Raw genomic sequence first — 24,159 nt, forward strand, 5'->3', positions numbered from 1 at the left:
TGATCCCCTCCATGAAGCATATCCCATGAAACACGTTCCCCTCCAGGAAGCATGTTCCCCTTCATGAAGCATGTTCCATGAAGCATGCTCCCCCCATGAAGCATTTTCCCTTCCATGAAGGATGTTCCATGAAGCATGTTCCCCTTCATGAATCATGTTCTATGAAACACGTTCCCCTCCATGAAGCATGTTCCATGAAGCATGTTCCCCTCCAAGAAGCATGTTCCCCTTCATGAAGTATGTTCCATGAAACATGTTCCCCTCCATGAAGCATGTTCCCCTTCATGAAGCATGTTCCCCTTCATGAAGCATGTTCCATGAAGCGTGTTCCCCTCCATGAAGCATGTTCCATGAAGCATGTTCCCCTTCATGAAGCATGTTCCATGAAGCATGCTCCCCTCCATGAAGCATGCTCCCCTCCATGAAGCATGTTCCATGAAGCATGTTCCCCTTCGTGAAGCATGTTCCATGAAACATGTTCCCCTCCATGAAGCATGTTCCCCTCCATGAAGCATGTTCCATTTGTGCCTATTAGAAGCACCCTCTCAGTTTGTTGCAACAGAAAGGCAAAGGCTGTGTTATCAGCTGTACCTGGAACCGAACTGTGGCCCCATCACTCAACAAGCAGGTAATGGGTGATTCCTCTGAATCTCAGTTTTTTAAACAGTGAAAGAGGCAAATGCCACCCACCTTACCAAATTAACACAAACACTAAATGGGACCATGGATATAAAAATATCTAATGCCCATAGTACATTTCAGACACAATAAACACCACTCTGCTATCCCTCATCCATAGCACTCTATATTCTTTATTACTTCACTTGGGCATACACATTTTTATATTATATGCACTGCCATCCCAAAACAATTGCAGTGCCACAGAATAATTAAACCTGTTTTATTTTGAAAATTGGTGGAGAGGGGAAAACAAATACAGCAGAATGAATTTGGAATAAAGTCATGGCATACTGGGGAAATGGTTTAACATTTATTTCTATGTGAATTAATGCTTCAAAAAAATCCTGTAAATAAATAATGACAGCTATGACCTGCTGGTATTTATACATCTGCTTGCATGCTTCCTTTTTTTTTTTTTTTTCAAAGAACTGAATGAATTTGATAAACTACTCAAGTGAAGCATATAACATCCCCTTAAGCCAATAAATCCACTCTGGGTTCCAGAAATGGACCCGTGTCATTTACCAAAAGAAGAAAGCACAGGGAGTGAATTCACAGTCAACACAGGTGCCTGATGAGTGGAGGGCTCAGCATAAAGTAAATTATGGTAAGCAATGAGCACCTTCCCATCAGCAGTGGTGACCTGGACCACACAATAGTGTCTTTAGACAGAGCAATTACTCTTGCTTCTGGAGGATGCTAAGTCACTGGGACTGAGCTCTCTAGCCACCTTCAACTCCTGTCATCTCATAGCTGAGGTCACAACTTCACAGGTAAAGACACTGAAGGACACACAGACACAAAACCCACCACAGCCTCTCAATGTGTACGTGCTTCTACACAGATTGGCTGCCAAATAGAAACTTCGCATCTCTTTTCACATTTCTGCTCACAACTTTTTCTGATTCTTTCCCATTTAACAACACTGTCTTTGGAAAGTAGTGAATTAGAAAATGCACACAGAATAACATTACCATACTGTCTCCAGTCTGCGGTTGGGGGTAAGTGCCTCCACAAAATAAGATTGTTGAGATGATTTAGGTAGGAAGGCAGGGAGTGGAAGCCTTTCTGGTTGTACCACACCTAAAAGAGAAAGATAACTTAATGGCCCTCCTGAAATTAGTTCTTAAGTCTATTCATAAGCTGTTCTCACATACAAGGAACACGTGTAAATTTGCTTCTCCAGCACCTGAACACAGGCCTCCGTGTATTGGTCCCGCATGGCTGACAGTGAGCAGTGAATTCCAGCCTGCTAATTTTATATTTATCTCCAGCATATAATTTATAGCTAAAAATAGATTAATTTTCCCCAGAACAAATGTGAGTGTTGCTCTATAATTATATTCTCACAGCAAAAAAAAAGGAACCTAAGCCCTTTTATTTTTTTTTCTTTCTCCATTGGTAAGCTAATGAAATCTGACCTGCAAATTAAAAGCACAGAAATGATAAGAAAAAAATGATGACTCTCAAATTAATAACTGAATGTGGAACATTATTCCTCAAAATAAATTGAAGTGAACATTTGCTGAGCATGGAGAATAAAGCAGCAGGCCCATCAGACAGGAGGAAGGTGAAGGAGAAAACGGGAGACAGACAATGTTATTAAAATTGAAATAAGGAGTAGCATAAAAAATACTAATTGAACCATCAGTATATCTATATCTCACAATATTGATATTTTAATGAAAAAAATTTTAATGTACTCAGTGGAATGCTGGTGAGTGTCTTTAAGAGATAATGAATCAACCAGCAAATTTTGACCCTAATTCAAGTTCATTTCTCTAGATGACACTGTCTTTTGTGACAATCTTCTTTGTGGAATTACAGCTGCTCCCTCGCTGGTTTCTACTCAGAGGAAGCTGTACAGGTTCTCACAGTGTCTGCAAAGTTCAGGCCAAATCTCAGGTCCCTGGGCTTCCAACCCATTCCCCTCCCCAACCCCATCACAGGGTGACCAGTTGTCTCCACCAGGGTCCTGAGTTCACAGGGGGAGCTAAGTATCCAGTGACAGCTCATGAACATGCCTTTCTCTGCAGGACAGTGGCCCAACCCTTTCTTAGGAAGCCCACCTCCCTGGGTGATGAAGGAGGCAGAACCCTGCCCTCTGTCACAGCAGCTGCCTTTACACACCCCCATCTTCAAATAGTTTCTTAGGTTCAGGGAAACCCTTAGCAGTCACTCTTTCCAATGCCAAGAAGGAAGAAATTCTGCTCAAGACCGACTATCCACAGACCCAGGACAACCTGTTGATGCCCTCGGCTGTGCTCAAGTGGATCTGAGACTGGTAACAGAAAAATCCACAGACTCACAAATGGGTGTAATTCAGACACAGGATTCTGAAAAGTGGGGGAAAGCATGGGTTCCCTTCACAGGGCAGCCCGCCCTGCCCTGGACTGAGATCACTTACCAGAGGGTATCTGCCCCCGTTCTATACCCAATACAGTGACCCCAGTCCCTGCAGGATGCCCCCAGTCCACCTCTCACCACCCCCACCCTCAAACACACACACCTGCAGATGTGCTAACATACAGGGACTACCTATGCGTCTGGATACAATGACGCAAAATGCAAGACCACTAAAGTAGTTAAAGGACATACAGTAGAAAACCTCTGCTGTGGACAGGAACTACAGTCCACGGGCTTCTCCCCCCACCACCAGTCTTGGCTCCATTAACTGCTTAACTGGAGGAAAAAAACATGAAAGCCAAGGGTGTTCTCTGCCCTAGACATGGAGCCTTCAAATTAGTTTGTTTGAAATTTTGTTTTAAAAGCAGGGTGACATTTTTCTCAGCTCAGAAATGACACTGTACATGGAAATTCCATAGTGGTCCAGCGGCCAAGACACCGCACATCCAGTGTGGGGCCTCGGATTCGATCCTTGGTTAGAGAATTAGGATCCCACCTGCCTCATGGTTTGGTAAAAAAATTTTTTTGATCTTTAAAAATTAAGTGATTGATTAAAATAAAACAGCAACAAGGATTTACTGTACAGCACAGGGAACTGTATTAAAAAAATACACACAGTGTACAAAAACACAGAAACCAAAGTGGGGTAGCTATGGTGGGGGCGGGGTACCCCAGAGCCTGGGCATCTCGCCCACCCCTCCCATCGGCTTCAGCTTCTGTGTTGGGTCAAGTTCATGCTCCGTTTCTCCTCTGCCCGTGGCTGTGGGTCTCTGACCTGGGCTCAGCCCCTGTGCCTCTGTTGTCACCGCGGTGCCCCAGGCAACCACCAGGACTGGGTCTCCACCATCATCCCAGTTGAAACCAGCAGCTGACAAACCTCCCCACTCAGGGACACAGTCTCCAAGCCAAAGGTCAAGAGGGATGCCTCATGATCAAGACCAAGTCATAGGCGTGGCCATGAAACTTGGTGATGCTTGCTGAGGGAGGGGTGGTGCCCAGTGACCCTCTCAGGGGACAGAGGGGCTTCCAGGGACCTAAGGGGTATAACTCTGAGGACCCTGACATCCCAAAATGCTCGTTAACCATAGAGGGTGCAACTTGTCCTAATAGGAGCCACAATGCAGCCTGAGGACTTCAGTGAGATGATGAGACGCCAGGGTTCATCAACAGAGCCAGGCCAAAGGGCAGAGGGTGCTGTCATGCTGGCCCCTGAGGGCTCCAGCCCTGCTCTTTGCAGGCAGGGGGCCATTGAGGAGCTTCTCTGTTAGCCTGAGTCTAGGTACTGAAAACACAGCCACAGAGACAGTGCCAGGGGACTGGGTGGGATCCAGTCAGGGAGCCTCCCCACTGGAGGGAAACCCAGCATTCTGTGCAGAGCGCAGCCCCCCAAAGCCCCACCCAGCTCCATGATGGCCAGCTGCTGATGGTCCTGACGACCCTGGCATCACTTTTGGGACAGATGACAACATACAGAGTTCCAAGGAACAATTTGAACGTCATTTCAGTTCTATACAAACTAGCTTTTGCTTGGGAGAAATTTTATAAATTCTTTTAAGTAAGCGATAGATGCTTCATGCTGCTGCTGCTGCTGCTAAGTCGCTTCAGTCGTGTCTGACTCTGTGCGACCCCATAGACAGCAGCCCACTAGGCTCCTCTGTCCCTGGGATTCTCCAGGCAAGAATACTGGAGTGGGTTGCCATTTCCTTCTCCAATGCATAAAAGTGAAAAGTGAAAGTGAAGTCACTCAGTCATGCCCAACTCCCAGGGACCCCATGGACCGCAGCCCACCAGGCTCCTCCATCCATGGGGTCTCCCAAGCAAGAGTACTGGAGTGGGGTGCCATTGCCTTCTCCAGATGCTTCATAATGATCTTAAATAAGTTGTGGGACTTCCTTCCCTGCTGGTCTCTAAGACAGGATCAATAAATCCAACAGCTGAAGGAGGAAATTAACCTCCTTTTAGGAACACATCATGACACCTCAAAACAGACCTTTCATATCAGAATCCCCAAGAACAGTTCCTCAGAGAGGCAACTAAGTTACTATAAGGAAAAAAAAAATCTCTGGATGGATATTCAAATGCGTAAAAGTATACACGAGAAAAGAACAGAATGAACGCCAAACACCAAGAGGGGAGTGTATTTAGCTTTTTTAACTGAAATGTATACATTCTAGAGGGTCTCCCTGGTGGCTAAGAGGTAAAGAATCCACCTGCCAATGCAGGAGATGTGGGTTTTATTGCCGGATCGGAAGATCCCATGGAGAAGGAAATGACAACCCACTCTAGTTATCTTGCCCGGGAAATCCCATGGACTAGCCCTTGAGGCTCTCTCTGTCCATGGGGTCGCAAAGAGTTGGACAGAACTTAGCAATTGAACAACAACAAAATACTTTCTAGAGGGTGTTTAACTAAACCAGCTGAACACTCAAGATGTGAATGAAATCATTCATAAAGGTTCCATGAGAGATATTCTAAAATATGATGAATTTTAAGTATTAAGCCTATTCATATGCAAATTTTCCATTTTCTCCTCAAAAAGACTGCGAAAATCGTAAACTCTGTGGTCTTATGAATGTACCCCAAAGGCCAAAGTAAAAGGCTGGTGGTTAATTACCAAGAGGTTAATGTAAAAATTTGACATGACATCAACCACCAACAATGCTATAGGAACTTGAGACACCAGATGCCGTTTAGAGTCCAATGCAGACTCACGATCATTGAGCTCCCTGAAAAGAGGCTCTCTCCCCAAAGGGCTGGATACTTGCACGCCTGAGTATGGCAAAGTCCATGTCAAACAACATCAGAAGCTGCAGAAGTCACTGCTCAAACATGTCGATACAGAAGACAAACAAGGAGGAAAAAGAGCAGGTGTCAGGGAGACATAGGATGCTGAGCCCTTGTCACGGGAGCAGAGAAACTGGAGAGCCTTGACTGCCTTGCCCCAGACCCTAGAAGCACAGACAGGATGCTCCACTGTCAGCAGGAGGCTTGGTATTCACACAAATTAGAAACTTAAAAAAAATGTTCTCAGAGGAAATGGACAGATTCCTCCTACAAACTGGGTTTATTAATAACAGTCACATCATGTGTTCAAAAAGCCAGCAAAGGTATTTTAGATTATTTTTCTATCAAGCTATGAATCTTGATCTTTTGATCTTAAGCTATAAATCTTTCCCTGTGTGTGGCCTGCAGTGTGAGAGAGATTTGAACAAACTTCAGCTGAAATGAGGGATGTCTGAACAGTCTACACAGGGACCAGAACTTTTCATCAGGGATTACATTGTGAAATACGACTGTTAAAACTTTTCTTTGTGATTACATTGTGAAGTATGAATGTTAACATTTTCACCAGGGATTACATTGTTAAAAACCTGTAAAGCACCTTATTTCAGTGAATAATCCTTCAACAGGCATAAGCCTGGATCCTGAAAAGCTTTTCCATGTCACCATGAACCACGAAAGGCCCCATGACAAGGCAGAGACATTTCATCGGTGATATGACAGGTTTACAAGCAGATACCACTCCCAGGTGGCTCAGCGGTAAAGAATCCAGCTGCCAATGCAGGAGACTCGAGAGACATGGGTTTGATCCGTGGGACAGGAAAATCCCCTGGAGTAGGTAACCTGCTCCAGTATTCTTGCCTGGAGAATCCCATGGACAGCGGAGCCTGGAGAACTACAGTCCATGGGGTCGCAAAGAGTCGGACACGACTGAGCAACTAACACACACACACACCACTCCCATGACTTACTCTTTTCCCAATTTCTCTCAAAATCAGGACCAAAACCAGACTATTTCCCCAATCACTGAGGCTGCGAGCTTCAAATCTTTCCCATCTTAAGGTTGTACCAAGCTCTTTCCTTAGGGAAACCTGTCCTGACTACCTGCCTCTGAGTTCCTTGGTGGCTAAGGGGGTAAGGGTGGTACTGGTGTAAGGGGTCTTTCCTGGCCACTCTTGGTAATGCCAAAGGCATTTTCCTCATTCATAGGGCCAGACCTGGAGGGCTTAAAAATCCAACCCCTGGCAGGGGTGCTCACCACTCTGGGTCCATCCAGTCATCAGGAAGAAAAGGAATTTTTTGGGTTGACCCAAAAGTTGGTTCAGAATGTTACAGGAAAAACCCAAATGAACTTTTTGGTCAATAAATGCATGTATCAAGATCACTGTCATCCTGATGCTGCTGCTGTGGCTAAGTCCCTTCAGTCGTGTCCGACTTTTGCAACCCTATGGACGGTAGCCCTCCAGGCTCCTCTGTCCGTGGGATTCTCCAAGCAAGAATACTGCCGTGGGTTGCCATGCCCTCCTCCAAGGGATCTTCCCAACCCAGGGACAGAACCTGCATGTCTTCCGTCTCCTGCACTGACAGGCAGATTCTTCACCACCTGTGGCACCTGGAAAGCCCTACCCTGACGATAAGCGTCTTTAAAAGCAGATTACTTTCCTTATTTGCTTTAGGTCTATCAAGTGAATTCCCATCTTTACAAAAAACAGTGACCTATTTCATATATTTCTAGATAGTCTAAAGGAAACGACTCATTTTCTCTTTCAAGAGAAAGCTCACATACAACTGGCTGTGTTTCCGGGTAACAAACACTGGTATTTGGTTTGCTTTCGCCTGTACCCACAGATATTTACAAAGCAAGTTTCCCTGAATGCTTTCTAAAACAAGAAAAAAAAAAGAAAAGAGGAAAGACTGTACCTTTGCCAGATTTTGGGGTTTTGACATATTTGAATTTGTGTCTTGAACTTGATTGGGGATTTGTACTCCAAAAGACCATCCTCCGAGCCTGGGGAAGTAAACAAGAGGTCAGAGCTTCCGCCAGGCAGCACCGGGCCCTCCTAACAGAGGGTGTCTCCCACCCACCACACCGGAGGCCGTAAAACAGTGGCTGTGGAACTTCCAGGCTCTGGGTCACAGCCCCCCGGGGTCAGCCTGCTGCGGGATGCGGCCCAGCCCCAGGCAGGTATCCAAGGAGGGCACAGCTTATTTAGCAGGGATGGATGAGATCACCCACTCCTCACTCACGTTGGAGTAGAGCCTCTCAGCACGCCCTGCAGTGTTAGGACACACGCCCCGTGCAGGGCTTTGCTGTGCTCGCCTGCCCTGCTGGTGTTCTCATTAATGGCCATCTCCCCTAAAATCAGCTTTCAGTCCCCTTTGGTCTGCCCTGCTCCTGAGTCAGCCTGCTTTGAACAGTTTTCTTCCTCTCGCTTCTCTCACTCTCTGTGCATACACTGCGTCCTGCAGGAAGGCATCCCTGGCTACCTCAACTGGGGTGAATTGCCTTCTCTTTGGGGTTCTCACAACACCTTAATTTCCATTTCTTGTGTTGATTGCTATGCTGGGCCTTAACTGTCTTTTTTGCCAGTTCATCTCTTACATAGCTCTGTGAGTTTCTCCCGGGATGTGGGGTGAATTTTCTCTCCATATCCCTTGGGTTATATAGTATATTTAGCACTTATGAAACTTCTAAAAATATTGGACATTATAAATAAAAACACATACTAAAACTTTGTTTCCCAGTCTCTGGATAAAAGGAGATTAAAACAACAAATTTCCGCTGTTGTGCCTGGATTTTGAGCAGAAATTTGGGGCAAAAGAATAAGGATAGATACCCACTCAGCTCAATTTAACTCAATCATTCATTTCAGAGACTCAAGCATTCATTGATTGAGTGCCTTTTGTATACCAGATACTATTCTAAGTCCTGGGCACACAAGCGCCCACCTTCAAAAATCAGAGATTCCTGGATGTGTTTAAAGGCACAACGGAGGGCAGCAGGGGCCAGAGATGGTCCGGGAAGCATCAAAAGGAAAGACGGCCTGAGGGTGGGGTGGGAGGATGTTCTAGGCATCGCAGACACCCCACACAATGGTGCTTTTGTGTTGGGGGGTGGGTCTCAGGACATTTGATGGAATAGTGAGTATGATTGTAATTTAAAGCAATGAGCAGCTCATCCCTATCCTCTCATCTAGATTCCCCCTCTCAGGCTCAAGGAAATGCAGCACAGAACAAAAGCTTTCCTCAAAATCTCTTAAGAGGGACATTAGGATACCATGGAGAGCTTCCCTCATTATGCTGTGAACGTCTCAGGGCTTATCCTCTAAAGCAGTCAAGCTGCTTCTGCTTCCCCCAGGTGACACTCCATGAACATGACTCCCCCACTCCCCCCAGGGCCGGAGTGAAAGTCAGCAGGAGGAATCTGATTAAGTTCTGCAGCACGGCTTCGGAATTTTTATGAGTATCAAGGTTACCAGGAGACTTCTGAGCATTGAAGAACATCAGCATTTGAAACGATCAGATTTCCTAAGTAACTCTGAGAACAGGAAAGATACAGCAGAGGTTTCAAACCCACCTCGGTTTTTCTGTCGGCGCCAGCAAATACTCCTCCAGGGGGAGGCCAGAGAGGTTGAGAAGCCGGTGGCCCAGGCGGTTTGTCAGGTAGGGAGCCCTGGTGCTCGCATTGGGGCACTTCTGCAATCATTTCCAAAGATGGGAAGTAGAAGCTCGTTCACACCCACATGCAGGTTTCCCAATACCACTTAAGTAAAGCAAATGTGACTCTTCCCAGCTCTCACTTTTTCAGTGACTCATCGATGGCCTTTTATATGTTCTGATTCCTCATGTCTCTCTTAAGAGAGTCACCTACATTTGAGAATTATACCAGAATTCCACTGCAATCTTTGCCCCTAGTTGCACTGGGGAACTTTCAATCCTTTTCTCTATATAAGTTGGGCAGATGGGTAAGAACTCAAAAGGGAAAATATGTTTTCACTGGGGTCATCTTGCATTTGCTGAACCACCAAGAGAGTCAGAGGACGATAACCAAGAAAATTCAAAAGACTGTGTTTCTTCTCTAAATGCCTGAAACAGAGACCAAACTCCTCTTCTGAAGCCACTCAGAGGCTTGGAACCTGGAAATATTTGCCCGGCAGGGACCACCTGACTCCCTCTCTCCCAAGGGCCTCTGGCTCCTAACGAGTAGACTAGCCTAGCATTTCTGGAAGATTCTGCCAAGGTACCTAGGCACCACACACACACACACACACACAAACAAGGATTCTTTAGTCAGATAAATTAAAAGCTGCCTCTTTCCCACTCCTTGTGATTTGAGCATCTTGCAGGAACTATGGCAAAGAGACCTGTTACATGGGGCTTTCTCTGACATTTCTGAAGCTCCCTTGGCTATGGAGTTTTTTCACAGGAATTGCTTTTCTCCTTGCACACGTATTTCTGAGATCTCGCAGTTCATGTGAATTCGAGCGAATTCAACATCAACCATTCTGGTACTTGTTCATTCATTTGTCTGATACTGACACCCAATCTAATTCCAATAAATTTCAGGGAGCTTGTAATAAAAAGTACCAGTCTAACAGAATGAGTGAATCAAGGCCAAAGAATCAGAGCATGGAGTGAAAACTTATAGGATTCCTGAGTTAATGGAATAAACAAGATGGGGAAGAAACAAATCACTGGGTCCATAAAGAACTTGAGCAGAACAGCTGGTCACCACAAAGGAGCAGCAAATAGAATCACCAATGGCCCAGGCCATAAGGGTGGCATGCGGCATCCATCAGTGGTCTCTGGTGGGCCCTACCTATATCCACAGTGCTATGTGACTGCCTCACCTGAGTCCAGACATTTGCTCTAAAAGAAGAAAGGAGACCGGGTGCATCGAAAGGAAGCCTTTCGAAAGTCACTACACTATTAGGAGGGCTTCCATGGTGGCTCAGATGGTAAAGAATCTGCCTGCAATGCAGGAGACATGGGTTCAATCCCTGGGTTGGGAAGATCTCCTGAAGAAGGGATTGGCAACCCACTCCAGTATTCTTGCCTGAAGAATTCCATGGACAGAGGCTACCATCCATAAGGTCGCAAAGAGTCAGAACCAACTCAGCAACTAACACACACCCTGTGGACCACTAAACAGAAAAGACTTATAAACATGCTCACATGGTCATTTTCTTAAAACTCAATTTAAATTAAGATTTTTGTTTGTCTTATTTTTTTCCTGTAAATTAGGATAGCCATATCTGTTTCTTGATTTTAGCCAACAGACCTGTGCCCTTTACTAACTGCCTCTTGAGATTTCCTTTGAGATGAGTTCCAACCAGTTTTCCACATAAATTTCACTCCATTCTTCTCAACAGACTGGACAGCGCGCCTCTCTAACAGGGGAACCTACTTCTGTGTGCCATTGGATTGCTCAGCCATAGTTAGAAGAGCCACGTGATGTCTTAGTTTTTAACATCCAGCTTTCAAAACTCAAATAAAAATACAAGAAACCTGAGGTCACCCTGCCTTGAAATTCTGGGAAATTTCCCCCCTGAAGTGCAATTCTAGCTCCATTGTTGGACTGTCGCTGATCGCGACCAGTGGAAAATGAATGGGAGGGTCACCCTGGAAACCACATCATGACACCTTTCCAAGAAGCATCCAATCAAGGAAACCTAAGAGTCATTTAGTCTGAAAGTTCATGTAGTTACCGAAAACAAAGATTTTTCAGATGGGAGTGAACTCATTCTTTTTTTAATTGGAGTATAAATCCTTTACAATGCTGTGTTAGTCTCTGCTGAACGAGGAAGGGAATCAGCTCTATGTGTGTTCCCACTCTCGTGGACCTCCCCCACCCCCCCCCACCATCCCCCTCATCCCACCCACCTGGCTCATCACAGAGCACCAAGGGAAGCGATCTAAACGTCAACAGATCCACAGAGAAGGAAGATGTGTGTGTGTGTGTGTGTGTGTGTGTGTGTGTGTGTGTATACCCACACATATGTATATACACACAGTAGTGTCAGCCATAAAAAGGAACAGAATCGGACTTCTGCAGAGATGTGGATGGACCTAGAGTCTGTCATACAGAGTGAAGTAGGTCAGAGACAGAACAGCAAATATCATATATTAATGCATATATATGGAATCTAGACAAATGGTCCAGATGAACTCATCTTCTGGGCAGGAATAGAGACGCAGACATACAGAATGGACACGTGGAAGGGGAGGCAGGGGAAGGGGAGGGTTGGGTGAATTGGGAGAATAGGTGAACTCACTTCTGTTCCTTGAAGTTTAGGCTTTTAAAAAATCAAAAACACTGAGGTAACCTACCAGGCAGCCACAGGACTCTTGGATGCCCCAGTGAGAGGAGGGGTCGGTGTGCCAGCAGGAAGAATTCTCCCTGATAAAACGAAGGAGAAGGTGGGATGATACTCAGATCACAGAGCTGCTGCGTCTCCATGACAGCGTCCCCCAGACCGGAGCACAGCTCATGAGAGCATCGTCTCCCCGTGATGCAGAAGGCAGAGTGCTCACATTTGTTTTCACAGCTTGAGCTGTTAATCTGATGACAATGCTTTATTACAATCACATTATTTCCATTATATTAAATGATGCTCTCTGTTCGTGCACTGAATGTGCCACTGAGGCTCCCGGGGGGCTGTCATGGACCCCAGGGCTCCTGGTGGCCAAACCAGGTACCTTCAGCACAGCAACTCCTAAACACAGGAAGTTGCTAACTCCTTTTCATCGTGTGACATCATAACTGATCATCATTTAAAGAAAAGCGACCAGTATTAAATTTCTGTTATGAAGAACGGTGGTGCCACAGAAATTGCTATGAAACCAACTTACTGCAGAGTTTCAGAACCTCTGTATTCCAAAGCTCCCTATCACTGTTCTCCTTGTTAGTCCTCTTGTTTTGATTTTTTTCAGCAATGTTTACAAATCAAAATCTGCTTTAGTACTAATAATTGTTATTTACCCACAAATTGGGAGAGAAAGGAAGAAATTAACCTTCACTGAACTACAGGCACCTGGCTAGATGTTTTCACCACAGACATCTGCAACCTCACTTCTGGGAAGAAGGGCTGGGGTTCTCAAAGGTCAGGGGCTCACCCGACATCACCCTTTGGAAGACAGTCTCATGTGCTCCAAGCCCTCGCTCTTTGCTCCAGGCGGTGTGGCTCTAGTGTTAGAACATCAAGGTGAAAAACGTCCAAGCCAATGAAAGGAAACCTGCCATTTCTATTAACCAGGTCAGCAAAATACAATTTCCATGTAAATTTCTGAAATATCAAAAATCACTTCAAGGCTTCCCTGGTATGACTTTCTCGGTCAACCAACCCATGGAGACTCCTGTTTTGAGCCTTGAAAGTGACAGGAAGACAGTAGCCAAGGCAGTGATGTGCTTAATCAGACTGCTTGCTGTATCTGATAATCATTTGGAAAAAAATGACTCCATTTACATTCCTGAAGTTTGCAGCTTTCCTTGCTTCCACTGCTGGTCTTCGATGACTGTTAGCAAGTATTTACAACATAATGCATTTCTTCAAAATGTCCTCGTTGTCTCTTCCAAATCCTCCACTGGTTTTTCTCTTAGCTTCCAGTTTAGACAGTAAAGAGATGCACCTTGCTGCACAGGGACCAGCAACAGCATTTAGCAGGTTCTAGATGTGGGAGCCTCCCAGCCTCCAGGAAGTCCTGGGAAGCTGTGCTTGCAGAGGGCGCAGGAGATGGGAGATGTAGGATCAGACTTATTCGCATCCCTCCAACATCAGGACCCCAGGGTTGTGTGTGGAACACCAGCCAGGCTTCACAGGACACATGAGCAGTGATGTCATCCCAAGGGGGTGTCTGACATGGTCCCTCTGTCCATCGCATCTGGCAAGGCTGGACTGAGTGGGTCTCCTTGATGCAGGCCCGCCTGCCTGCAGTTTTCAACATTCAGACGTGCACTTTGCATCTCAGTGCCAGAGAGAGGTTCTCAGGACCTACTCTCAAGAGGGAAGGTTCTGACACAAACTTGCCTGAAGGAACAAAAGTCTCGGCACGGGGACACCCTGTGGTCTGAGGTGACACTTGCTGTCTTGCGAGACATGGGAGCACAGTGATGCTAAAAGAGCAGAGGGAGGCGAGTCATGCCCACATCTCTCAAGAGCGTCTTCAGCAGAGCTGGGATGTAGGCTCTTGTGGCCCCACCCAGAATCTGGGTCTCCCCCAGTTTTCCTGGGTGCTCGATATGTGCATTCTGGGTGTGCTTTAGATTCCTGACCTCACCTTCCATTGCCCCAGGTCCTCTGCAGCCTGGAAGCTGTCGCAGTGATGCCAGGAGTGAGGACCTGGCCTCGTGAGCCTGGGAGTATGGAACCTTGAGGATGACTGCTTGTGCTGCTGCTGTCCAACCATGGAAACCAACCTGACCCATCTTCCCACCTGCGTCTGAACGTGCAATAGAAGATTTGCTCACTGCCCTTCTGTTCTATACAGAACACTATCTAGAACCAGTGGGGAAAGTGTTTTACTTGAGCTATAGTAGGGACACCATGGCTGGAGGTTCACCAGACACAAGCCTTGTGACGTTAACCTCAGTGTTGAAATCTACCCATCTGCTTCTAAAATTTAAATTAGGCATCATCTACTACAATAGGAAAACAGAGAGTTCATTGCACATTTATACCACAATAGTTCTTTCTGGGGACTTTTACTGCCTTCTGCCTTGGTTCAGATGGTAAAGAATCTGCTTGCAATTCAGGAGCCCTGGGTTCAATCCCTGAGTTGGGAAGATCCCCTGGAGAAGGGAATGGCAACACTCTCCAATATTCCATTGACAGAGGAGCCTGGTGAGCTGCAATCCATCAGGTCACAAACAGTTGGACATGACTGAACGACTATCACTTTCTTCACTTTTCTGCCTGAGAAGAGGTAAAGTTGGGGGTTCAATATGCTCCCTCAGCAGAAGCTCAGAGTCTGAGCAGAAAAACAGTCAATACACAGAATCTCGTCTACTGTCTTAAAATGTGTCTGCTAATTCATAATCAAATGATGGCTAAAGTCTGCCCACAATGGAAAATGTAGACACTGAATTCAATACTGTTTTACGTTTATAGAAGGAAAATTATTTGTTTTAAATAAAACCTTTTGTTTCAACCTGAGATTTCGGTAAATAAGACTTAACTGTGAGACGTGGACAGAAATTATTACTGATGTAAGTATGCAAAGCGCCTCCTTGTATAGCGCCCTCCTCCAGCTTTTGGTCATGCTGACCAAGGAAAAGCATAGAAATGGTTAACAGTTAGGAAGGAGTTAAGGGACAAGAAGCAGAAGCAGACCCAGGAAGTCGGAGGAAAGGCTGAGGAGGGAACAGTGAGGATCTGCAGGCTGTGGGGCAGGGGCAGAGCTCGGGGGCAGGGGGTGAGGCAGGAGGGCCTGGGGGCCACTGACTCCTGGCAACAGTTCGTGAGGGTAAAACTGACGTCTGAAGAGAATTTGGAACATGGTCTCCTGTCTTAGCACTGATTCTACCTTTTCCCTCCTCTAGAAAGGCCAGATAAATATCTTTTTCTTTTCTGCCAACTGTTCTTTCTTCTTTGTTGCCAGGTTGGGCCCAGACTAAACCCTGCAGGGCCCCAGATTATATTTCAATTTCTCAAAGGTAGACAGTTTTTACATCCTGCATGTTTCTTTAGACAGAAGGGAAATAAAAGCATCACCATGGAAGCTTTTATTTAGTTAAATTAATTACTTCCTTTTTCAAGAGAAGACTAAAGTGAAACAACGTGATTAACTTTCTATTAATTCTTCCTTACTGAGACCAGTAATAGTTATTCAGTCTCATGTTCATTACCAACATCAATAATGCACAAGACGAGTCATCACAAATTAGGAAAACATGCACCGATATGGCATTATTGTCTGGATTTTAGTATTATTACTGAAAAACATACACTTCAGTACTTAATACATCATTATGGTTTTTTATCACTTCCCCATTTGTAAACTCCTAAGTCCTCCATCAATCCTGGTTTCTACAACAGCACTATATTTAGAGTAGATCCTCAATAAATAACAGTCAAGCAAAGTGAGAGAGAAGACTGCTTATGAAGAAAGGCATGCTTTATCAAGGTCGCATCTCTATAGTATTAATATCATTTTCAAATCTTAGAAAAAAAGTTTTCAAAGTAATTCACCCCCACACTGATGTTATTGACTTTTTAAGTCTCTTGACTTAAAAAAAAAACAATTAATCTTTTCATAGGTACAAGTTTACCCTAAAAAGTAAATAATAAATATTAATAATAACTATTTCATATTTAATTGTTACTTTATTCTTTTTACAGTATTCTTTGGAGGTTTTAGCAAGTTAACTGAATGCTATTGATTATTGATTTTACTAATTGATTTTGCAATGATATAAAGCCTGTATTTACCAAGGAAGGGAAGGGAGAATGATGGAGCTTCTCTTAGGTCATTTTATCAACAGCCAGCATCAGGCATGCTCAGTCCTCACCCTCTCACCCAGCTACTGCTCTCCCTGTACTGAGAACAGGTGCCAGGAGATCCTGCCAGCCTATGGGTTGCCAGCTCAAGCCTGAACTTCTGCAAAGGGTGTCAGGTACTTACAGGTCCGGGTATACGTCAGCACAGGGCGGATCCTGATCCCCAAACTTCCGCAAAAGCATCCGGGTGAGCTCCAGGCCATCATTCTCACTGCTGCTCATGGGGAGACAAAGGACAAGGGGGGAGGTCAGTACTCGGCCAGGAGTTCTCAGGACGTTCTGCCTCAGAGCCAGCCCCAGGCCCACGGGGGCAGGCACATGTTCCCAGGGGTGCAGTTAGAGCTCATCATTCACCTTGTTTATGGTGAAGTCAACCAGGATGAAGAGGCATGATAAAAGCACAGTTTCACCACCACAGATAAACCCATTTTTATATATTTGCACTTAAGTGAGTCATTTTTCTCATCTTTTCACTTAAAATTAAATATTACTAACTCTAGCATCTCTGCATGTTTTTAAAAAATTAACTTTAAAGGCTGCATAATACATCATATTAACATATTCAAGTCTATAAAACCATTCTCTTAATGCCAGAGCTCTGGTTTGCTATGAACATTTGCTCTACTATATAGCCCAGCAACAAAACATCTTATAGTTGGTCTTCTGTGTGTTTCTCTACAGGCTTCTCTGATAGCTCAGTTGGTAAAGAATCTGCCTGCAATGCAGGAGATCCCGGTTAAATTCCTGGATTGGGAAGAGCCACTGGAGAAGGGATAGGCTACCCACTCCAGTATTCTTGGTCTTTCCTTGTGGCTCAGCTGTAAAGATTCTGCCTGCAATGCAGGAGACCTAAGTTCGATCCTTGGGTTGGGAAGATCTGCTGGAGAAGGGAAAGGCCGCCCACTTCAGTATTCTGGCCTAGAGAATGCCATGGACCGTATAGTCCATGGGGTCTCAAAGAGTCAGACACGACTGAGTGTTTCTATACAGGCTTTCTGGGTGGAGGTGGTGGTAAAGAATCTGTCAATGCAGGACTCACAGGAGGCGTGGGTTCGATCCCTCGGTGGGGAAGATCTGCTGGAAGAGGAAATGGCAGCCCATTCCAGTATTCTTGCCTGGAGAATCCCATGGACAGGAGCTTGGCAGGCCGCAGTCCATAGGGTCACAAAGAGTCAGACACGAATATGTAAACTATACTGAATATCTTCTTGATAAGAAGCTCTGCTGCTGCTACTGCTAAGTCGCGTCAGTTGTATCCGACTCTGTGCAACCCCACAGACGGCAGCCCACCAGGCTCCTCTGTCCCTGGGATTCTCCAGGCAAGAATACTGGTGGGTTGCCATTTCCTTCTCCAATGCATGAAAGTGAAAAGTGAAAGTGAAGTAGCTCAGTTGTGTCCGACTCAGCAACCCCATGGACTGCAGCCTACCAGGCTCCTCTGTCCATGGGATTTTCCAGGCAAGAACACTGGAATGGGTTGCCATTTCCTTCTCCAAAGCATGAAAGTGAAAGTGAAGTCGCTCAGTCGTGTCCGACTCTTAGCAACCTCATGGACCATAGCCTACCAGGCTCCTCCATCCATGGGATTTTCCAGGCAAGAACACTGGAGTGGGTTGCCATTTCCTTCTCCAAAGCATGAAAGTGAAAGTGAAGTCGCTCAGTCGTGTCCGACTCTTAGTGCCCTCATGGACTGTAGCCTACCAGGCTCCTCCATCCATGGGATTTCCCAGGCAAGAGTACTGGAGTAGGGTGCCATTGCCTTCTCCAATAAGAAGCTCTAGGTATGCTTTAAGTACACAGTGAATTATAGTCTCTATTTTACTGGCATGAATCTCAGAAGTTAATTAACAGTTCAAGCAGCATCCATGGGAACCAAGCCCTCCAAGATGGAATCTCCTTATTGAAGACAACATCAAAGATAAGACACACTATTCTTCTAGTATGGGGGAGATGTGGAAACAAGCTTTACTGTAAATTTTATACGTCAGTTTTACAAAACATCTTGACTGGAGAAAATGCAGAGGAAACAGTATTTTAAACCTGCCTAAATTAGGCTGATTAGGAGTTGGTCTTACTACGATTAATCACAACCATGCACGTGCGTGCTGTCATTCAGTCGTGTCTGACTCCTTGTGACCCCATGGACTGTAGCCCGCCAGGCTCCTCTGCCCATGGGATTCTCCAGGCAAGAACACTGGAGTGGATTGCCATTTCCTCCTCCAAGGGATCTTCCCCACCCAGGGATTGAACCTGGGTCTCCAGCCTTGCAGGCAGATTCTTTATATCTGAGCCATCTGTGAACAAATTGTGATCTTGCTGATATGCTGAAATCAAAGACCTAATCCTTCATCTCCACCCAGTTATCTTACTTCTCTCAACTGGATCTTCCTGGACCTCTTACCTTTGAGAAAGGACCAGTTTTAATGGAAAAGAAATAACAACTCATTACACCAAATAAGTCATATATTTCTGCTGAGGACAACTTTACTTTCAGACCTAAGATGGAATGCAAATACTGCTACAGCATCCAAAACCAAAACGAATAATTATTTGCAGGAAAACGCCACCTTCCCCACAGCATGAAATATAACCATGAGTTTAAAATATCCAGGTGGTTTACAACTGGCCTAATCTGATTCCCTACAGCCATGGCCAGAACTCTGCAGTGATGAAAGATACTGAAATTTACAGCAAAGCTACATCTCATAAGTAGGCAGTGTGACCTCTGTATAAATAGTCTTCAAGTTTCTGACAAATGAGAAAACACTTTTAGAAGGAAAGGGACATATTTTCCAAGGAAATGTGGCTCGTAAAATGAAAACATTATTTGTGGCATCTGTGGAAATACTCTGAATTGCTCTCTTTTGACCCATTAATCCAAGAACAAATATGAAAGTTTGAAATTTTTTTCCTGAAAAAAATATTGATCCACGAAGTTGTTTACTAGGGATAATTACTAAAAGCAAGTTTCAAAGTTATGGCTTACTTTTACCACTTTTTTGCTTAGGTCTAAAGGTCACTTAAAAAAAAACAAAACTAGCTTTACATTATCCATGTTGCCATAAAATTCAAATGCCTGTTATTTGAGCATGCATGCTAAGTCGCTTCAGTCATGTTCAACTCTTTGCGACCCAATGAGCTGTAGCCCACCAGATTCCTCTGACCATGGGATTCTCCAAGCAAGAATATCAGAGTGGGTTGCCATGCCCTTATTCAGGGGATTTTCCCTACCCAGGGATCAGCCTGTGGCCTGTTCTTTATTATTTTTTTTTTAATGATATTAATTTTATTTTATTTTTAAACTTTACAATATTGTATTAGTTTTGGCAAATATCAAAATGAATCCGCCACAGGTATACATGTGTTCCCCATCCTGAACCCTCCTCCCTCCCCATTCCATCCCTCTGAGTTGTCCCAGTGCACCAGCCCCAAGCATCCAGTATCATGCATTGAACCTGGACTGGCAACTCGTTTCATACATGATATTATACATGGTTCAATGCCATTCTCCCAAATCTACCCACCCTCTCCCTCTCCCACAGAGTGTATAAGACTGTTCTATACATAAGTGTCTATTTTGCTGTCTCATATACAGGGTTATTGTTACCATCTTTCTAAATTCCATATATATGCATTAGTATACTGTATTGGTGTTCTTCTTTCTGGCTTACTTTACTCTGTATAATAGGCTCCAGTTTCATCCACCTCATTAGAACTGATCCAAATGTGTTCTTCTTAATGGCTGAGTAAATACTCCATTGTGTATATGTACCACAGCTTTCTTATCCATTCATCTTCTGATGGACATCTAGGTTGCTTCCATGCCCTGGCTATTATAAACAGTGCTGCGATGAACACTGGGGTACACGCGTCTCTTTCCCTTCTGGTTTCCTCAATGTGTATGCCCAGCAGTGGATTGCTGGATCATAAGGCAGTTCTATTTCCAGTTTTTTAAGGAATCTCCACACTGTTCTCCATAGTGGCTGTACTAGTTTGCATTCCCACCAACAGTGTAAGAGGGTTCCCTTTTCTCCACATCCTCTCCAGCATTTATTGCTTGTAGACTTTTGGATCGCAGCCATTCTGACTGGTGTGAAATGGTACCTCATAGTGGTTTTGATTTGCATTTCTCTGATAATGAGTGATGTTGAGCATCTTTCCATGTGTTTGTTAGCCATCTGTATGTCTTCTTTGGAGAAATGTCTGTTTAGTTCTTTGGCCCATTTTTTGATTGGGTCATTTATTTTTCTGGAGTTGAGCTGTAGGAGTTGCTTGCATATTCTCGAGATTAGTTGTTTGTCAGTTGCTTCATTTGCTATTATTTTCTCCCATTCTGAAGGCTGCCTTTTCACTTTGCTAATAGTTTCTTTTGATGTACAGAAGCTTTTAAGGTTAATTAGGTCCCATTTGTTTATTTTTGCTTTTATTTCCAATATTCTGGGAGGTGGGTCATAGAGGATCCTGCTGTGATGTATGTCAGAGAGTGTTTTGCCTATGTTCTCCTCTAGGAGTTTTGTAGTTTCTGGTCTTACGTTGAGATCTTAAATCCATTTTGAGTTTATTTTTCTGTATGGTGTTAGAAAGTGTTCTAGTTTCATTCTTTTACAAGTGGTTGACCAGATTTCCCAGCACCACTTGTTAAAGAGATTGTCTTTAATCCATTGTATATTCTTGCTTCCTTTGTCAAAGATAAGGGGTCCATATGTGCATGCACTTATCTCTGGGCTTTCTATTTTGTTCCATTGATCTATATTTCTGTCTTTGTGCCAGTACCATACTGTCTTGACGACTGTGGCTTTGTAGTAGAGCCTGAAGTCAGGTAGGTTGATTCCTCCAGTTCCATTCTTCTTTCTCAAGATCGCTTTGGCTATTCGAGGTTTTTTGTATTTCCATACAAATTGTGAAATTATTTGTTCTAGCTCTGTGAAGAATACTGTTGGTAGCTTGATAGGGATTGCATTGAATCTATAAATTGCTTTGGGTAGTATACTCATTTTCACTATATTGATTCTTCCAATCCATGAACATGGTATATTTTTCCATCTATTAGTGTCCTCTTTGATTTCTTTCACCAGTGTTTTATAGTTTTCTATATATAGGTCTTTAGTTTCTTTAGGTAGATATATTCCTAAGTATTTTATTCTTTCTGTTGCAATGGTGAATGGAATTGTTTCCTTAATTTCTCATTCTGTTTTCTCATTATTAGTGTATAGGAATGCAAGGGATTTCTGGGTGTTGATTTTATATCCTGCAACTTTACTATAATCATTGATTAGTTCTAGTAATTTTCTGGTAGTCTTTAGGGTGTTCAATGTAGAGGATCCTGTCATCTACAAATAGTGAGAGTTTTACTTCTTCTTTTCCAATTTGGATTCCTTTTATTTCTCTTTCTGCTCTGATTGCTGTAGCCAAAACTTCCAAAACTATGTTGAATAGTAATGGTGAAAGTGGGCACCCTTGTCTTGTTCCTGACTTTAGGGGAAATGCTTTCAATTTTTCACCATTGAGGATAATGTTTGCTGTGGGTTTGTCATATATAGCTTTTATTATGTTGAGGGATGTTCCTTCTATTCCTGCTTTCTGGAGAGTTTTTATCATAAATGGATGTTGAATTTTGTCAAAGGTTTTCTCTGCATCTATTGAGATAATCATATGGTTTTTATTTTTCAATTTGTTAATGTGGTGTATTACATTGATTGATTTGCAGATACTGAAGAATCCTTGCATCCCTGGGATAAAGCCCACTTGGTCATGGTGTATGATCTTTTTAATGTGTTGTTGGATCTGATTGCTAGAATTTTGTTAAGGATTTTTGCATCTATGTTCATCAGTGATATTGGCCTGTAGTTTTCTTTTTTTGTGGGGTCTTTGTCAGGTTTTAGTATTAGGGTGATGGTGGCCTCATAGAATGAGTTTGGAAGTTTACCATCCTCTGCAATTTTCTGGAAGAGTTTGAGCAGGATAGGTGTTAGCTCTTCTCTAAATTTTTGGTAGAATTCAGCTGTGAAGCTGTCTGGACCTGGGCTTTTGTTTGTTGGAAGATTTTTGATTACAGTTTCAATTTCCGTGCTTGTGATGGGTCTGTTAAGATTTTCTATTTCTTCCTGGTCCAGTTTTGGAAAGTTGTACTTTTCTAAGAATTTGCCCATTTCTTCCACATTGTCCATTTTATTGGCATATAGTTGTTGATAGTAGTCTCTTAAAAATATGGAACGCTTCACGAATTTGCATGTCATCCTTGTGCAGGGGCCATGCTAATCTTCTCTGTATCGTTCCAATTTTAGTATATGTGCTGCCAAAGCGAGCACTGGCCTGTTCTTTAACTCCTTTTTTTTGTTATCTTCAAACTCTAAGCTGTATTTAGAGCACTGCTGGAAGCATGAGAAGCCTGTCCTTATCAGACTGCAGGAACTGGAAATAGTGCTAGATTGGGACTCCTGAGGCATCTCCTACATGGGCACTGCTTCATCTCCATGTCAGCATATCTCAAAACTTCACGTGCAGCAGCATGGCCCAGGGGCTTGTTTGAGCTAATGTGGATTACTACACATCATCCCAAAGGTCTTCGTGTTAACAAGAGTCCCCAGGTGTAGCTCTTGGCGATCAATCCAAATCAAGAAACGTGGGGCTTCTGGGAGGAAGCGACCTGCACATGACTCTCTCTACTCTGTTTGCTGTCCAGTGCTCTGCTGCCCCGAGTCAGCCCCGGATTGGACAGGCATCGGCTCCAGGGGATGCTTGGCTCCGTGGGCACTTCCTCAGGCAGAGCTATCTCAGGGCTAGGTGGCACAGGGATGACATTTGAAGAACAGCTGCAAAGCACCTGGGGCAAGGAAGAGAATGGGCTAGTCCTCCAGAGGATGGCCCTCAGAGACCTACTGAGTACAACCTCCCTGGTCTCTTGGCCCCAAAGAGGAGAGGAAAAGCTGAATGAGAGGGCAGACACCTTCCTCCTCCTGAGCCAGGGAGTGTGGAGGGAGCAGAGGAGGAAACCGCCACGGCTTGGGCCCCTCTGCACCGCCAGAGCATCTCAGAACAAACACGGCCCCAGGGCCCCAGCAGCCAGAGAAACCCAAAGAGCAAAGACACTCAATGAATATAAGGTCGACACAGCTAGAACCAGTTTACATGGTTATGCTTCTTGTCATACATATTTCACCACAACAAAAAAAAGTCACTGAATGAATAGACACCTTGAACCAAACTAAATAAATAAAGTAACAGTGACTGAGACTCACACGCCTACACAGGGCTTTCTTTCTGAAACCAAGACATAGCGTTTTGAGCAAACTTCTGAGCATGAAAGGGAATGATTAACTTATGCACCACGATGCCAGACCTCACCTCTAGTAAACCAGGACATGGGGTCACCCCACTAGGGCATCCGGGACCCAGAGCAGGCAGTGAGGGCTATGGAGAGCCCTCAGCAGCACAGCTGTGCCCACTGAAGCAGGCAGAGGCTCTCCCCTGGCCCACAGCAAACGTAAAAGACAAGAATTCAGATGAGGAAGGAACGTTTCCAGCAAAATTAATGATCTCCAGCAGGATCTTAGTTCCACTCCCCACCCCCATATTTAGGTACACTCCTACTCTACTAAAACAAAAAGTAACAACCTGTAAAGTTGTTTTTTTCTGTTTAGTCTGAAATTAAAGACAAGTCCATTCTGAAGGAGATCAGCCCTGGGATTTCTTTGGAACGACTGATGCTAAAGCTGAAACTCCAGTACTTTGGCCACCTCATGCGAAGAGGTGACTCATTGGAAAAGACTCTGATGCTGGGAGGGACTGGGGGCAG

At 44.4% G+C, this 24,159-nt stretch overlaps 1 protein-coding gene and 1 non-coding gene across 2 annotated transcripts in view; both read right to left on the bottom strand.

Moving 5' to 3' along the window:
• The window catches only part of ABCA13 (ATP binding cassette subfamily A member 13), a 409,559-nt gene that overhangs the window by 138,465 nt on the left and 246,935 nt on the right, over window positions 1–24,159 (bottom strand). Inside the window, exons 46-50 of the mRNA XM_055589635.1 lie at window positions 16,489–16,578; window positions 12,199–12,268; window positions 9,446–9,564; window positions 7,789–7,876; window positions 1,656–1,764 (exon numbers count right to left, since the gene is read on the bottom strand). Coding sequence (XP_055445610.1) covers window positions 1,656–1,764; window positions 7,789–7,876; window positions 9,446–9,564; window positions 12,199–12,268; window positions 16,489–16,578 — 476 coding nt within the window. The remainder of the gene's footprint in view (window positions 1–1,655; window positions 1,765–7,788; window positions 7,877–9,445; window positions 9,565–12,198; window positions 12,269–16,488; window positions 16,579–24,159) is intronic.
• Window positions 22,566–22,672, bottom strand: LOC129659761 (U6 spliceosomal RNA). Its single transcript, XR_008718231.1, has one exon. It is a non-coding gene; the product is annotated as a U6 spliceosomal RNA (small nuclear RNA).

Source organism: Bubalus kerabau, chromosome 8, assembly GCF_029407905.1.
Source record: "Bubalus kerabau isolate K-KA32 ecotype Philippines breed swamp buffalo chromosome 8, PCC_UOA_SB_1v2, whole genome shotgun sequence".
NCBI classification, from domain to species: Eukaryota; Metazoa; Chordata; class Mammalia; order Artiodactyla; family Bovidae; genus Bubalus; species Bubalus kerabau.